This window comes from Tauraco erythrolophus, chromosome Z (genome assembly GCF_009769465.1).
Source record: "Tauraco erythrolophus isolate bTauEry1 chromosome Z, bTauEry1.pri, whole genome shotgun sequence".
In the NCBI taxonomy this organism is placed as follows: domain Eukaryota; kingdom Metazoa; phylum Chordata; class Aves; order Musophagiformes; family Musophagidae; genus Tauraco; species Tauraco erythrolophus.
Window position 1 is genome coordinate 1353500 of NC_141496.1, and position 14466 is coordinate 1367965.

The window sequence follows — 14466 nt, forward strand, 5'->3', positions numbered from 1 at the left end:
GGCAAACTATTCCAAGAAATCATCATCCGCTGATCACTGTGTCAGCATTCTTTTTCAATCAAATTCCTTGCTCCTTACTTGCAACAGAGCATCTTTGGAAGAGGGCACCTTGAAGACTGTTGTTATGCTGTATTGGCATGCTTCATTTGGAAGAAGTGCTAGCTCTGTTTGCACTGAATGTGGAATATTTAATCTTGTATGTCTAGTAGCAAAGCAAACCTTGGTGTATCTTCCTCTTGCTTTCCTCCAAGCTACAACGCTGCCTTGAGCTGTCTTCTGGTTTGTCACGGTTCTGAGTAGTGATGATTGACATAGGTGGGAGACTTGGGGAGGGGAGAGAATAGATTGCTACGGTTGTTTTTCTGTAAAATTTGAGTGAGTTTTCAGTAAAGCTTTCATTAAAAAATCTGAGACAAAGCAACTTAATGTAGGGAGGATGCTGTCAGTTTCTGGAGACTCTTAAGCAAATCGACAGCTTTCATAAAAAATTTTCAGTGGTTTGGTTTCTTTGCACACAGATTTCTGTCCTACCATTATCAATAGTTCTTTGGTGTTAGGAGCCAAAAGTATGGAAGAACTCCAGTTGTTGATCATGTGTGCACTCTTCATGTGTCCATACAAAAATGCACACACATGCACATCCTGTTTGAACATAGCATCACATCACTTCATTCCAACGTTTAACTCACTAGCTGGAGCATAAGTATTGACAGATACAATCTTTGCTTGGTTTTCAAAAAGCAACGATTCTTTTCTTGATGTGGTCTGTTGAGATGAAGTAGAGGAGCCAGGGCGAGGACTGAAGTAGCTGGAAAACTTTATTCTGAACAGAGCCTGCACCATGTGGAGCACCTGTGACTTGAGGTACAATTGTTGGACAAACACAGCCTTGCAAATGTATTTGAATTCTCTTTCCCTCCAGATAAATCCTGTATTTTCTTTACATAAATATTTCCCACGTGTGTCACTGTCTTCTCCTTCTCTCCTACTCAGAGGTGCAAACTTTTCCTGTACACAGACTGTGAATATGTCAGTGTTGGATGTTCAGGTGAATGCTGGAACGCTGACTATATCACCTGTTTGTATACAAAGCTGATTTAGTTACTGCTTCCAGTGTCATTCCTCCCCGTTCCTTCAATCCTTGGCCCAAATCCCTTAAGAGATTCTTGCTTCTGCAGTTCTCGATATCCATCTCTGAAGGCTTTATCCACTTCTATCTGTTGTATCTCCCTTTTCAAAAGACAGTCTAACCAGAATTCCCTGAAAATTCTCTTTGGCCTGCCTCCTTACGTAGAGATCAAAATCAATGAGTACTCTAGTTCCTTTGGCAGTCAGTAGGGTTTTTTCATGACCTGAGAGCAAGAAGACGTGCTTGTTGGTGTTGGCAGTGAAGATATTTGGCAGCAGCTCTTCTTGAAGCAGTAAACCCTGGAGAGATAAAGTAACAACAGCTCATCTGTGATCTTTGTAAAAGTAAAACTCTTAACTGGAGTAACAGATCGTCAGTTCTGTGTATGCAGCGTGGTTGTTGGTTGCACACAAGAAGTGTCAGGAAGTTGTCTTAAGCCTTTTCCAAGCAACAGCTCTGCAAGACAGCATCTTAAAGCTTTCCAAGCCATTCTTCAAGATTTTATAGGTTACCGATGATCAGAGTGGGGAACTTTACCCAAGGAAAAAATGGAAATGCTCTGGAGAATCCTGCAAGTAGGTAGTGTCAGAACTTGAGCTGTGTGGGCATGCAGGGACGCTCCGAAGGGTCTTCTGGTACTCATTGGACTTATTTCCTCTTAACTATCAATCTTCTGTCTCTAAGTGGCTTTTGTTCAAATGCCGGTACCAGTCAATTCGTGATTTCTCAAATTCCTCATATCTAATCAAATATAGGAGTGTCTGTAAGTTCCTACATAGCAAATCTAATGGCCTCAATTGCAGTTTTCTTCCAAGTGCTTTAACTTCTCTTTTTGAAGCATTAACATGCTCAAAATGTTTTGACTCTCCGTAAGTTTAATGAAGATAGGTTTTCTTACTGTTTCTGTGGGTTTGGGGTTTTTTCCCTCGCAGAGTCTGCTAATAAACCACTGTAAGAAAAGGAATCCTGAAAGATTGCTAGTGGGCCATGCAAGGAAAGAAAAGAAAAGAGAAAAGAAAAAAGAACAGAAGAGAAAAGAAACACCTCCCAAACTCCCTTGTTTTAGCCTCCTCTCCACTGTTAGACTTAGTAAGTTTTAATAAGGTATGATACATTCTTGATGAATTTAAGAGTAATGGTTTGGATTTTATAAAGGCAGATTAGCATTGCTGAAATTGAAGCTGGAATTGATGATGAATCACAAAATGCAACTGTGTCTGTCATCTTCCTCGTAAGTGATGTTGAGTACTGTCTTAAAATCACTTTTTTTTCCTCCCTTCTTCCTATTTAGCAAAAGGCCACTAGATGTAGCAGTACTTCAGGGCACGTAATGGTCCCCTTGTGCATCTGAATTTGAGTATTCCTCGGTGAGAAGAGGGAATGTGAAGCAGAGGAAATCCTGTAACTATTAGAAACTATCCTAGGCAGTAAATCTTTTATGTAATCCCTTAAACTTGAGTTACTCGCCTGTCGAGCTCCCCTAACCGGATCGAACGGAATGGTGCTGCAAATCAAACTTCTTTTTCATGGATCACTGCCCTTTGGACCTACCCTCACTTGGTGAGTCCAAGTCTGTGTCCTGTGTGGAGCAGCTGTGCTCTTAGAGCTTCTTGGTTCACTCAACCACCTTTAAAAACCGCTTTCGGAATAATCCGAGGGTATTTACTTTTTATAAACGGCTCTGGATAAACCTCATACATTTACTTATAACATCATCTGTCTGTAGGACAGAAGTACTCTTGAAAATTGATTCAAAAGTCTCTTTCATACTTAATGTCATATATATTTGTAGTGGATTGGGTTGTAATGGATTATTAAACAGGATTGTGCATAACAAACTAAATCTGACCATAGGTATTTTTTGGCATTAGATATCCACAGTCTAAAAAGCCTAATTTATAAGAAAAATTGCAGGATATCATTTTATATATGTCTCCTTGTGAACAGTTCTTAACAAGAAAGAGATGTTTAGCTCTTAGCCCTTCATATTTTGTCAAACAGATGTGATTTTATTTTTGTGAATCAGCTTAAAGGACTGGAATCTCAAATTACATAGGGTTGGAAAACTTAAGCTTCGTGGTTAATATCTATTAGAATTATCAAAAAGAGGGATGGAAGGAACCAATCAGGTGGTTAAGTTTCATCTCCCTCTCCCAGGCAACTAAAGGAACACTGAAATTTTAATTGACAATTATGGATGCAGCAGGGCCAAGCAGCTCAGCAGCTGGATATGAAAAGAAGAAAGAGTTTTTCATTTTTTTCCTCTTTCTTTTTGAATTCTTCCATGGAAGAAAATTTGAAAAGACCTCTGTTTAACCCTATTTCCTCATTTAACTGCCTGCAATGTCAGTCAGTTGAGCAGTTTCCCGAAGCGTGACTCTGTGTGTTCTGATCTCACTTAGCCTTTAAAACAGATTTTAAAACAAAATAAAATTGTGGGTTGTCTGTGTCAGCAGCTCAGTGCAGATACGTTGGCTGTATTTTGTGTGAGAACTACTGATGTGTAATCAGCTTCCATCCCAGGTTACGATGCATCTGCAAGCAGCATGGAGGTCGGATGTGGTTGCAGAGAGCTGAGAGGATGCCAAAGCTGCTACCTGGAGTTGTGGCTGTGCTGTTAAACTTGCTGGGTCCTTCATTTTTTTGGAATTAGATGGTAGCTTTTTCTGGCTACTGTTCCAAGTTAAGAGCAGATATCTGTAGCTGTCTGAATAGAAGAAACCACCTGGGAGAGCAAATCTCTGAACTCACCAGCAGCAGGATCATCGTCCTTCCTTCTGTGTGTCCAGTCAAGTACATCATCCTGTTGACATCTGCAGTATTTGCTCTGTTTATCTACAGAATTTTATCTCTGTAAATGGAACATGGCAGATGAAATTTGAGTTTCTTGGTTGATCGATTTGTATAAATCAGTCACCTTCCAAGAACGTTTGAAGGTCAAGAACGTATATGCTTTTCTTTTAAAAATAATAGAGTGGGAATGGATTCCTTTCCAGCAAAAATTTCCTGTAGGCTTCCATTGCTTGAACAACTACAAAGAGACTTTTATTTATCTGAGGAAAAGGAGCAGCTCCTAATATGTTTGTGTTTGGTGGTTCTTGCGATAGAGAGGCTAATCTATCATTTCTTTGTTGTCTGAATGAGAAATAATAGTTGCTTAGGAGACTCAGTTTTTACCCAGATTACAGGTTAGATTAGAGTTCAGCATTAGTCACAAATAGCTTTTCTTGGACAAGAAAACAATTATGGAGGAAGCAATATTTTATAATTCTCCAGACAAAGCACTTCAGCAGCACAGCTGCGGTACGACTCTGGAGTTTCGGAACAGCAAGGAAGTGAAAATTCTGCTCCACCCTGGGGACATTGGCATTGCATTCCTGTGCTGCCTCCTCTGTCGCTGGGAAAAAAAAAAAAAAACACAACAGGATTGCCCTTAGGATAGTAAGTTTGAGTGATAAGGGATACATTTCTTGCTTGGCTGGAGATTATTGCGTAAGAGGTCACTTTTGGCATAATGCATATTGGTTAATTTTGTAGGAAATGGAGCATTTGGCTGCTGGGCCTTTCTGAATCTAGAATGTTCAGACATCAGTAAATGAAGGACCTGGGGTTTAGGCTCTTTTCCGTGTGTTTTCCCTAACCACTACCTCAAGCAAAAGTGAAATAGAGCCATTTTTCATCCTCCAACAGGATAAATACCCATAACTGCCTGATGAAACCTCAGAATGATTATTCATTTTTTGCATCAGTAATGAAACATCACATTGTAACAACCATGAATCTTGAAATCCGACTCTTCTCTTGTTCCTTCCTGTCCTGATCCCATCAAGATTCTCATTACTGAGTAAGAGGGACTCATGTTTGCTAATGCTTCTTTCCTGGAGGCACGAATCTTGTTTTTCTGGCCGTCCTGGTGCATTCCCAGCAGGAGGAAGGATTGGACTGCATCAGCCTGCCTTGTGCTTCAGGGATTACGCTACTCTCCAGGGTACTCAAGCTGAGAAAAGCCCGGAGTCTGGATATCTGGCTTCGTTTTACAAGGAGACCTCTAATTGCGAGATGATGTCAGGTTTTTACGCAGAAGGTGGCCTCTGTTGCTGGATTTAATAATTTCTTGGATTTAAGTGGCTGTATCCGCCGACTCTTGTGCTGCCAGAGGGGCTGTCCCTCGGTTTAGGAAGTCCAGATGGCGTTGGGCAGGAGATGAATGCCAAAGGGACAGTCTGCCTACACCATGGTCTACAGGTGCTCATGCCTAACTGTTAAACTAGATGGGATTTTTTGGAATTGCTCCTAATTTAGGTGCCTATTTCTCTGCTTAGCAGGGCACAAAGCCTGTGAACCTGAGCTTTATTTTTCTCTTTTTCTATTCCCTCTCTCAGTAATGCTGAGAGAGTTGCAGGTTAAATAATGTAAGCTATTTTTAGGGCTGTGACCTCAGAGGTTACACCAAGACTTTTTCAGTTACTTGAATGTGTCCTTCTGTCACTGTGGAATGGTTGCATCTCTATCATGTAAGTGGAGTAACAGAAAAACTTTTTCTGAATTTGTATTAGCAGCTTCCTTCCCTTTCTCTCTGTCCCTCATAGCTATTTCTGGTAAAGCTGATAGGGAGATACTTGTCCAGGTCTGGTCCAGCTCAGCATCTTCTGTAAGGCCCAGGAAAAGATACAGCAGTTCAGAGTGGACTCGTAAGTACCCATAATCCCATTATCCCTGGAAGTTTTCAAGGCCAGGTTGGATGAGGCTTTGGGCAACCTGGTGTAGTGGAGGGTGTCCCTGCCCATGGCAGGGGGGTTGGAATGGGATGATCTTTCAGGTCCCTTCCAACCCAAACCGTTCTATGTTTCTAAATAATTGGAATTTTGGATTCAGGGCCAATACGAGTCGATACGTCAGTGTGCTGGCTTTATGCGAAGGGGTTTTGGTAGCAGTAGAGGGGCTTCACCCCCTGTAACTTCCAACCCAAACCCTTATATGATTCTATGATTCCATAAAGGGTTAGAGAACAAACTTCATAATGAAACTGTACGAATATGATTCATTTCTCATGAAGAGCGAAAAAAGTAGTAAGAGTAACTTGTACAGTGTCAAAAGAGAACTGGGGAGATGAAAATTTGGAGCACAGTCATTGTAGTTTGCAAACAATTGTGTATAATGGTGCTGGAAGCTTTGTGCTGGGAATACCCTTCACTTCAGTCTTGTTTGAAGATGTGTCTAAGTACCAAGTGCTTTTTCTACCTGACTTTGACCCCAAAGTCAGCTGAGGTGTTGATAGTTGTATAGATTTTTTCCTGCGTTCAAAGTCAGGGCTTAGAGAGCTGAGTGAGTACTGGTGTTGGAAGCTCCACTCCATCAATATCTCACTACACTTTCCAAACCTTCCAAGCTTTCCTGTGTGTTAGTTGTCCTTCTCCTCTCCCACATAGGTATCTGCATTCCTATACACCCTCCATAACCAAACCATTCTCCTGATTTTGTGTTCCCTCTGTGATGTGTGCTGGGTTGATTTGAGTAGGGAACTGAAAAATGAAAAATCCAGTAATATTTGATGGTATTTGGTGATGTACTTGCTGCCATAGACCAATTAATTTTATCCCGAATAAACAGAGGCTGTTCTTGTATTTACCTGTAGCGTATAAAAGCGTAGTTTGGATTTGGAGTTTGGGAGCCTTTTGTTTGTCTCTAAAAGCCAATGAAATGGATTTTGCCTCTTTAATGAAGGATTTCTTTCACGTTCTAGACAGCTTTAAGGCACTGCCACTTCATCCACAGAGCCGTGAGGGCTCCGACAAGGCATCTAGAGTGCTTTCTCGGGGTGAGGGCTTGGCAACAGCAGTAAACAGCAGGAATGAATGACAGGAGGTACTAAATATTTAACATTTAACGAGATAAAAGAGGTGCCCTGATACTTAACTAGCAACATAGCTCAAACCTGGGTCGAAATGTTGAAAACAAAGACTAGTTAAGAGCGAGGGCTCAGTTTACTGGAAGCATTTGAAGTTTAAGTGGCTCTAGTAAAATGAGACACAGATGGTAACGAGTATTTTCAAAAAGCTGTCAGTCATGGGAGTGTCAGGAACATGTCAAAGGTAGTCAGAGTTTGCAAAAATTGGAAGAGCTTAGGTGATCCTCTGTGGGTTTTCTGAGCTTCTTAGATCTAAACGTGGTGACAGATGTGTCCTCTTGTCCAAAGAAGAGCCCTTAAAGAAGTAGGTATCTATAAAATGACATAGTAATCTCCCAGGCAACATAACTATCATTCAACCTACTGATTTATGAAGACATGTTGTGGAGAGTGTTGCATTTTTCTTAGCATAACTGCATGTTTTATTTTCAATCGGTAGGATGCTCTCAATGCGAAGGTAGATGTTCTTTGTTGCTGTTTTCTTTGCCGTTGTTACCTCTGGAACTGAAAAAATGTTTATTTTCAGTTATGATGCAGTGTGACTAGCAAAGTAGGTTGCCCAGAAGATGAAAGAGGATGCTCTAGTTGTTTCACTTCCACTTTTAGAACAGAACGTGACATTCGAAAGCCCTGTCTTATGCTGAAGCTTTGGGTACCCACCTGCAACAAAGAATTTCCTAGGAATGAGAATAACTGCTTGTCTAGTTTTTTTGTCTCAGGTTTTGGAGGCATGAAAAGAAAGAGATTTTCTTTTTTTTTTTTTTTCCCCTCCCACAGGGTCTGCGGAAAGATCAAACTATTTCCACATGAAATTGCATAGCTACGTTCTTGCTTCCCTCTTTGTTAAGATTATTGGTTAAATGCAGCTCCCTGTGGAATGGAAATCAACTTTTTAACTAGCTTTTATCACTATCTTGCTAAATAGAAAAGGCTTGTTTTAAAGAATAGGTGTGGCCAATCTGCAGCCCAGAAATTAGAACCATAGAATCATATGATTCTAATCATAGAATCACGGAATGGTTTGGGTTGGAAGGGACCTTAAAGATCAGCCAGTTCCAACCCCCCTGCCACGGGCAGGGACACCCTCCACTACACCAGGTTGCCCAAAGCCTCGTCCAACCTGGCCTGGAACACTTCCAGGGATGGGGCAGCCACAGCTTCTCTGGGCAACCTGTTCCAGTGCCTCACCACCCTCAATCAATGTAAAAAATTTCTCCCTTATATCCAATCGAAATCTCCCCTCTTCCAGTTTAAATCCATTGCCTCGTGTCCTGTCACTACACGCCCTTGTCAAAAGCCCCTCTCCAGCTTTCCTGTAGCCCCTTTAGGTACTGGAAAGCTGCTATAAGATCACCCCGGAGCCTTCTCTTCTCCAGGCTGAACAGCCCCAACTCTCTCAGCCTGTCTCCATAGCAGAGGTGCTCCAGCCCTCGGATCATCTTCGTGGCCTCCTCTGGCCCCGCTCCAGCAGCTCCATGTCCTTCTTGTGCTGGGGACTCCAGAGCTGAACAGAGTATTCTAGGTGGGGTCTCACGAGTTCAGGATGAATCTTTGGACCAGTAAGACAGGAGTCAGTAAGGAAATCTGTATCATTAAACAAAAACCTCTTTGGTCAAGAAACTCATTTCCGTGAGAAGTGGAAACATGTTCCCAGCTAATAAATGAAGCAGCAGCAGGAAAGTAAAATGAATGTGAATTTAGTTCATGTGTCTTCCTAAAAGTGGAAAGGTTTGATTCTGTTTCCAGATGAGTCAAGAGATCTATACAGCGTCAGAAAGGACCACGTCATCAAGTCAGCACGGGTTTGAAGTGACATAGAATCATGGAATGGTTTGGGTTGGAAGGGACCTGAAAGATCATCTAGTTCCAACCCCCCTGCCATGGGCAGGGACACCCTCCACTACACCAGGTTGCCCAAAGCCTCATCCAACCTGGCCTTGAACACTGCCAGGGATGACCAACATAGCTGCTGGTTGGCGTTAGTGTCGGTCAACTGTGCTGCTGCGACGTCCAGAGCTCAGCTCCAGGGTCTCAATGCACGCCACAGAATTCCATACAAGCGTGTTCGTGAGGACTAGAATTCCACCAGCAGATAGGATCATAGAACCATAGAATGGTTTGGGTTGGAAGGGACCTCAAAGATCGTCTAGTTCCAACCGCCCTGCTGTGGGTATGACCTTTTGGGACCTTACGTGGCTGTTAGGTTCCAGAACTTCAAGGGGGCCTACAGAAAAGCTGGAGAGGGACTTTTTACAAGGGCATGTGGTGATAAGACGAGGGGCAATGGATTTAAACTGAAAGAGGGGAGATTTAGATTGGATCTAAGGAAGAAATTTTTCACTCAGAGGGTGGTGAGGCACTGGAACAGGTTTCCCAAAGAAGCTGTGGCTGCCCCATCCCTGGAAGTGTTCAAGGCCAGGCTGGATGAGGCTTTGGGCAACCTGGTGGAGTGGAGGGTGACCCTGCCCATGGCAGGGGGGTTGGAACTGGATGATCTTTGAGGTCCCTTCCAACCCAACCCATTCTGTGATTCCATGATTGTTTTGTGAGCTGTTAGGCACTGTCTGCCTTTTATTGTTCTGATGCTGTTTCGGTCATGAATGCTGTTTGTTTCCATGAGCTGCTTTAGGCTTTTTAAAATGATTTCTACTGAGCAATCTCGTTTTCTCTTTTTCAGCTCTTCTGGGAGAAGAGGCTACAAGGCCTCAGCGCGTCGGACGTCAGCGAACAGATCATAAAATCCATGGAGCTACCGAAGGGTCTCCAAGGTATCGTGTTCACTTCCTGCGGTTGCTCCAGCTCCACCAAGTTATTGGTGTTTAAAAAGGACGGAGCTTTTGATGCTCTTAACAAGTTTTCAGTTTACGGTCAGATTAAGTAGACTTCAGATGGTGCATGTTCTTGCTGACAAAATGCCTCCGTCTCCAAAACAAGGTTTATTTTTAGCTCGTTTATGTCGTTAATATAACCCCCACTTCAGAACCACGCTCTTCTTGGTGAAAGTTGATCTGAAATATCTTCAAGTCACTGTTCAGAATTTGTAGCTTTGTTGCACTGCTCGGGAGATTTTCGTGGGAATTCGAGTGTTGCAAAAAATCTCCAGTGTTTCTTTTCCAGAATTAATTCAGTACCTTGTAGCACTGAAGCAAAGACTGTGCTTCTGTGGATTAATACCATGAAGCTGCAAAGAAACTATTTCAATATGTGACTGTTTATGATGTGATCAACTTGCTGAAAAACTTGATGATATTGTAATTGCTGCTGTTTAGCAAAAAAAAAATAATAAATCAATTTTAGAAACGAGATGCCTTTTGAAATGCCAACTTAGGCTTCAGTGAGAGCTGTGCTGTGCCAAAGCCATTTTTAAGAACTCCCATTGAACTGTTCAGATTATCCAATCCTGAATCCAGTGGCAATGATGAGTGTACATGACCTTACAGGCTGAGGAGAGCTCTGCCACTGGAAGTCACGTATGAAACGTGAATGGTAACTGTTGGTTTCTCTTTGGCTTAGGAGTTGGCCCGGGTAACAACGACGATACCCTGTTATCAGCTGTTGCCAGTGCTTTGCACACCAGTTCCGCGCCGATCACGGGGCAGCTCTCTGCAGCTGTGGAGAAGAACCCAGCCGTCTGGCTTAACACATCCCAACCCCTCTGCAAAGCTTTCATAGTCACAGATGATGACATTAGGTAAGTTTTAGAAAGCCTTTGGAAAAATGAAGAGCAAGTTCAATTCAAGTAAATTCCTGCCTGGCCCAGTGCAGTCCTGGAGATAAGGGAAGAGGAGTGTGAACGTGTTTCTTGTACCTGTTGATTAATTCAGTGACTTGAAAAGCTCAAAACCTGACTTTTCTCTTTGTGGTCAGAATCATAATATAAAATATTCACTAAGGTATGAGTCATAATCCACATTTTCTTTCCCAGGAGAACACCCTAAACATTAAGCTGTAGTCATGGTCAATACTGGCTTTCTTCCTTCCCATTTCTGGTTTGGTCAAGTTAATTTGTTGATCTCAGTTGTAATTTCAACAAAGGGAGAAAATATTCTCCTACGGCATATGGCTTTGTGGCTAATACACTTTCTTAAAGTGGGAGATTGGGATCTGATATGAAGAACACAGATAGATCTCACATGTGGACAAAGATTTTTTTTTTTTTTTTTATAGCTGCGCTGTTAATTTTCTTTTCAAAGAAAGACCTATACTTTTTTGGCTACTAAAAGCCAGGGCTTTGGCACTAAATTTTAAGGTTAGGACTGAGCGAAGAGAGAGATTTGCTGTTGTCTGATCGCCCGAGTGCGGCAGGACAGGGGACACAATCCATCCAATTTTTTTTTTGGTATTGCTTAGCATGAATCAACGTGGGATGAACACTGCCTTTAGTATCATTTTTTTTAAGTTCTGGGTTGCACAGGGAATCTGAGGGCCAAACTTGAATCTTACCACTTAGTGGAATTCACTTGGCATCGGGGTCCACTACCATCACGTTCTTTTCTAAGCCCTAGATGGTTAGCTGAAGCTTCCGCAGAGCTAATGTAAAGGTATAAAATAATCTGATTCCCAGTCCTTTACTTAGGGATTTACTTGGCTTTTTTTGTCTTAAACATCAACTTGAAATGCTTTCAGAAGGTAAACTCTTCTTGCTTTGGTACAGAAAGTTAGGGGGCAGGATGAGATACTTTCTTAGCGTGTTTGACAATGTTTATTGGGAACAAAATTCCTTTTTTGCCTTATCAGTCATTCAGTTGTTTTTACAAAGCAGGTTCTGAATTTGATGTCAGGCAGTACTGGCAACTCGGGAAGGATACGGATTCTCAACTGGAGCCACTCTATTCTGCCAGTTCGAGGTCTCTTCTGGTTCATGCCTTCGTAGGCAGCTCACTACAAAAGGATTAAATATTCCTAGAAGTTACCTTTTCATATTGTTAGTGTGAAGCTGCTTTCGTTTTAAGACCATCCAGAAAACACATTGCATGAAGGAGCAGTATCAGAATACGGCACCTGTTATCACTAAGGAGAGCAGTACAATTGCTTCCTGAACTTACTTCCTGGTAAGGAAAAGTTTGCCATTGGGGCTATGTGGTCAGGTGCCAGCATATATTCTCTTCAGGGAGATCCTAGCAGTTGATTACATCTCATAAAGTAGCTGTCAGCTTGGCTCCTGTTTGACTTGAAGTATTCCTGATCGTGTAATGGTGATAAATCTCTTTCATCGTCAGAGTAAAATGCAAAATTTCCTGGTTTGGTTCAGCACAGAAAGCATTAAACGTTTCCCATTTTATGGCAGAACATTAAATAACCTCCTATAAGTGCCTGGTTAAGCAACAACCGTGCTTATCCTTGAGACTGCTGCTTTGCAGCCTGTTTGTAGCTTCTTTCCTGACCAGCATCTAGTTCCACTTTTTGGCTGCACTGTTGAGTTGCCTCCATTTCTGACAACCTGTGTGTCTCTGCTAGATAAATGCTTGAACCAGATTCTCCCTGTGGGGATGAACTTCTGAAAATAACAAACAGGTGGATTGTTTCTTCTAGTTGGGTGGATGAAGTTTTGCAATACATGATCAAATCCATTTTTGACTCGCAGCTCTGTTCTGCTTCATAGACCGGTCTATCGTTCTTTTCCGATGGCTCTTTAGTGGGATTATTCTAAAGCTTATAGTTTTCAGGGGATTTCTTTTCCTGAAGCATGTAAGTCGTTTCTGACAATGCCACCTTTCAGTTTGAACAGCCCTTTCTCTTGCTCAGTCTAGGTTCTTTGCTGAGCACTTAGCATCACCCAGTAGGTTTCGTTCCTGAGCTTTCTTGGTTATCTTGACAATTACCCTTTTCAAATAGCATGATTTCTGCTTCTGCGTTTTCTTGTGGGTAGCCACAACCTGTCAAATCTACCTAAGCATAACAATTAATGTGATATGTCTGGCTGTGTCACAGTAGTGGGTGAGAAAAAGTACCTGTTAATCTGTCCAAAAACTGAGCTGTATTTACCATGGGACAGGAACAGAAAGTAATTCAAGTTCAACGCTCCCTAGGTTTGTTTGGCGTGGGTTTAGGGATGTCTGAATCTTAAAATATATGAACCTTGATCCAAATTAGCCAGCTGTAGCTTAGTGCCTCACAGCATTCCTCAACACCCTACACAAATCTCACTTTCAGTATGACAGACCAAAGCCACAAGAGCCATGATGTGCCAAAGGAAGAAAATGAGAGATGGAGAATGTTTCCACAGTCTGAGCTCTCCTCAGCAATAAGAAACTTGTAAGGTAAAGTGACATGTGTTGTAGGGAGGCAAAACCCTAAATAATCCCTATCAGTCTTGGCTACGAGACAAACTTTCTGACCCCAGATCTAAAGGTGAGTTTACTACTGAGCGTGTCAGGGAAGCACAGCACCTGGGAATTTCTGTAATTACCATTTGCAGTATGCTGTCTCAGCAGTGGCCAATTTCTGCTGAGAGGGGAGGAGGAGATGGGAAAGAGATAGAAATGATGGGTTGGAGAGGTTTATGTGTGCGGGGGAATTAGCAGGCGCCCCTTAACTTGAATTTAGCGTGATACAGCAAATATAGTCAACGTACTAGTAATTAATTCTCCTTTCAGCAGCGCATCTCAGATCTGCTTAGTGGAAGACACCTGGAATCCCTGCTGCTGAAAAGCTCTAGAGTATGTTTTTCATAGAAACAGAGTAAATGTTACTATAAGCACTTATGGTGATGGTCCTCCATTAGAGTGTCTCCAAAAAATACTATATTTGATTGTGCTGGAAGAGCAGGGGCAAAGGCCAGTACCTTCCTCCTGACATATAGGGAGGTGAAACTGGTGTTCAGACATGAGCAAGTTGGTTCTGTGGATTTTTTCCCATCTAACCTGACACTCATCCTAAATGTAAAAATACCTTTGTGTTTCTGCAGCAGCTAAATGCTGTTCCTAGAGCTGTGTGCAATTTTTTTTGTTTGATGACAGAGATATTGCAGTGCCAGCACATAGGGAAAATGGAGCCACAGTAGATTTAACAATATGGAAAAATAGATGGAGAAATCAGAAGGGTGGTTGGCGCAGTGCCGTGGTTTGATTGCATGCAGCAGTGTGGAATCACACATGGCTTTTAAAGCATGCACACATCACCTGGTTGTATGGGCTGAGAAGAGTGCGAGTAGTGAGGGCAAAGAAAATCATTAAAAGCACTGAGGAAATCGTCTGAATGCAGTGCTCTGCACAATCCTGCTGTAGAAAGCAGTTTTCCACGGAAAATAAGGTCAGAGTTGGAATTAGGGCCCTCTGGACTTCTGTGTTAGGAGTAACTTGTCTTTAATTTGTGCTTGAGCTAAAGGATGAGGATTGGGTCTTGCTGGGAGGAAGGCTGAAAAGAGCTATGTTGCTGTGTTTTTAATACTGGACAACTCTGCTAGAAGACCAGACTCTTCAGGTTTGGG

At 42.2% G+C, this 14466-nt stretch overlaps 1 protein-coding gene across 1 annotated transcript in view; it reads left to right on the forward strand.

Moving 5' to 3' along the window:
- MBD2 (methyl-CpG binding domain protein 2) overlaps nucleotides 1–14466 on the forward strand; it is a 43374-nt gene that overhangs the window by 22860 nt on the left and 6048 nt on the right. The window contains exons 4-5 of the mRNA XM_086630052.1: nucleotides 9715–9805; nucleotides 10551–10728. Of these exons, the coding sequence (XP_086486178.1) occupies nucleotides 9715–9805; nucleotides 10551–10728 (269 nt within the window). The remainder of the gene's footprint in view (nucleotides 1–9714; nucleotides 9806–10550; nucleotides 10729–14466) is intronic.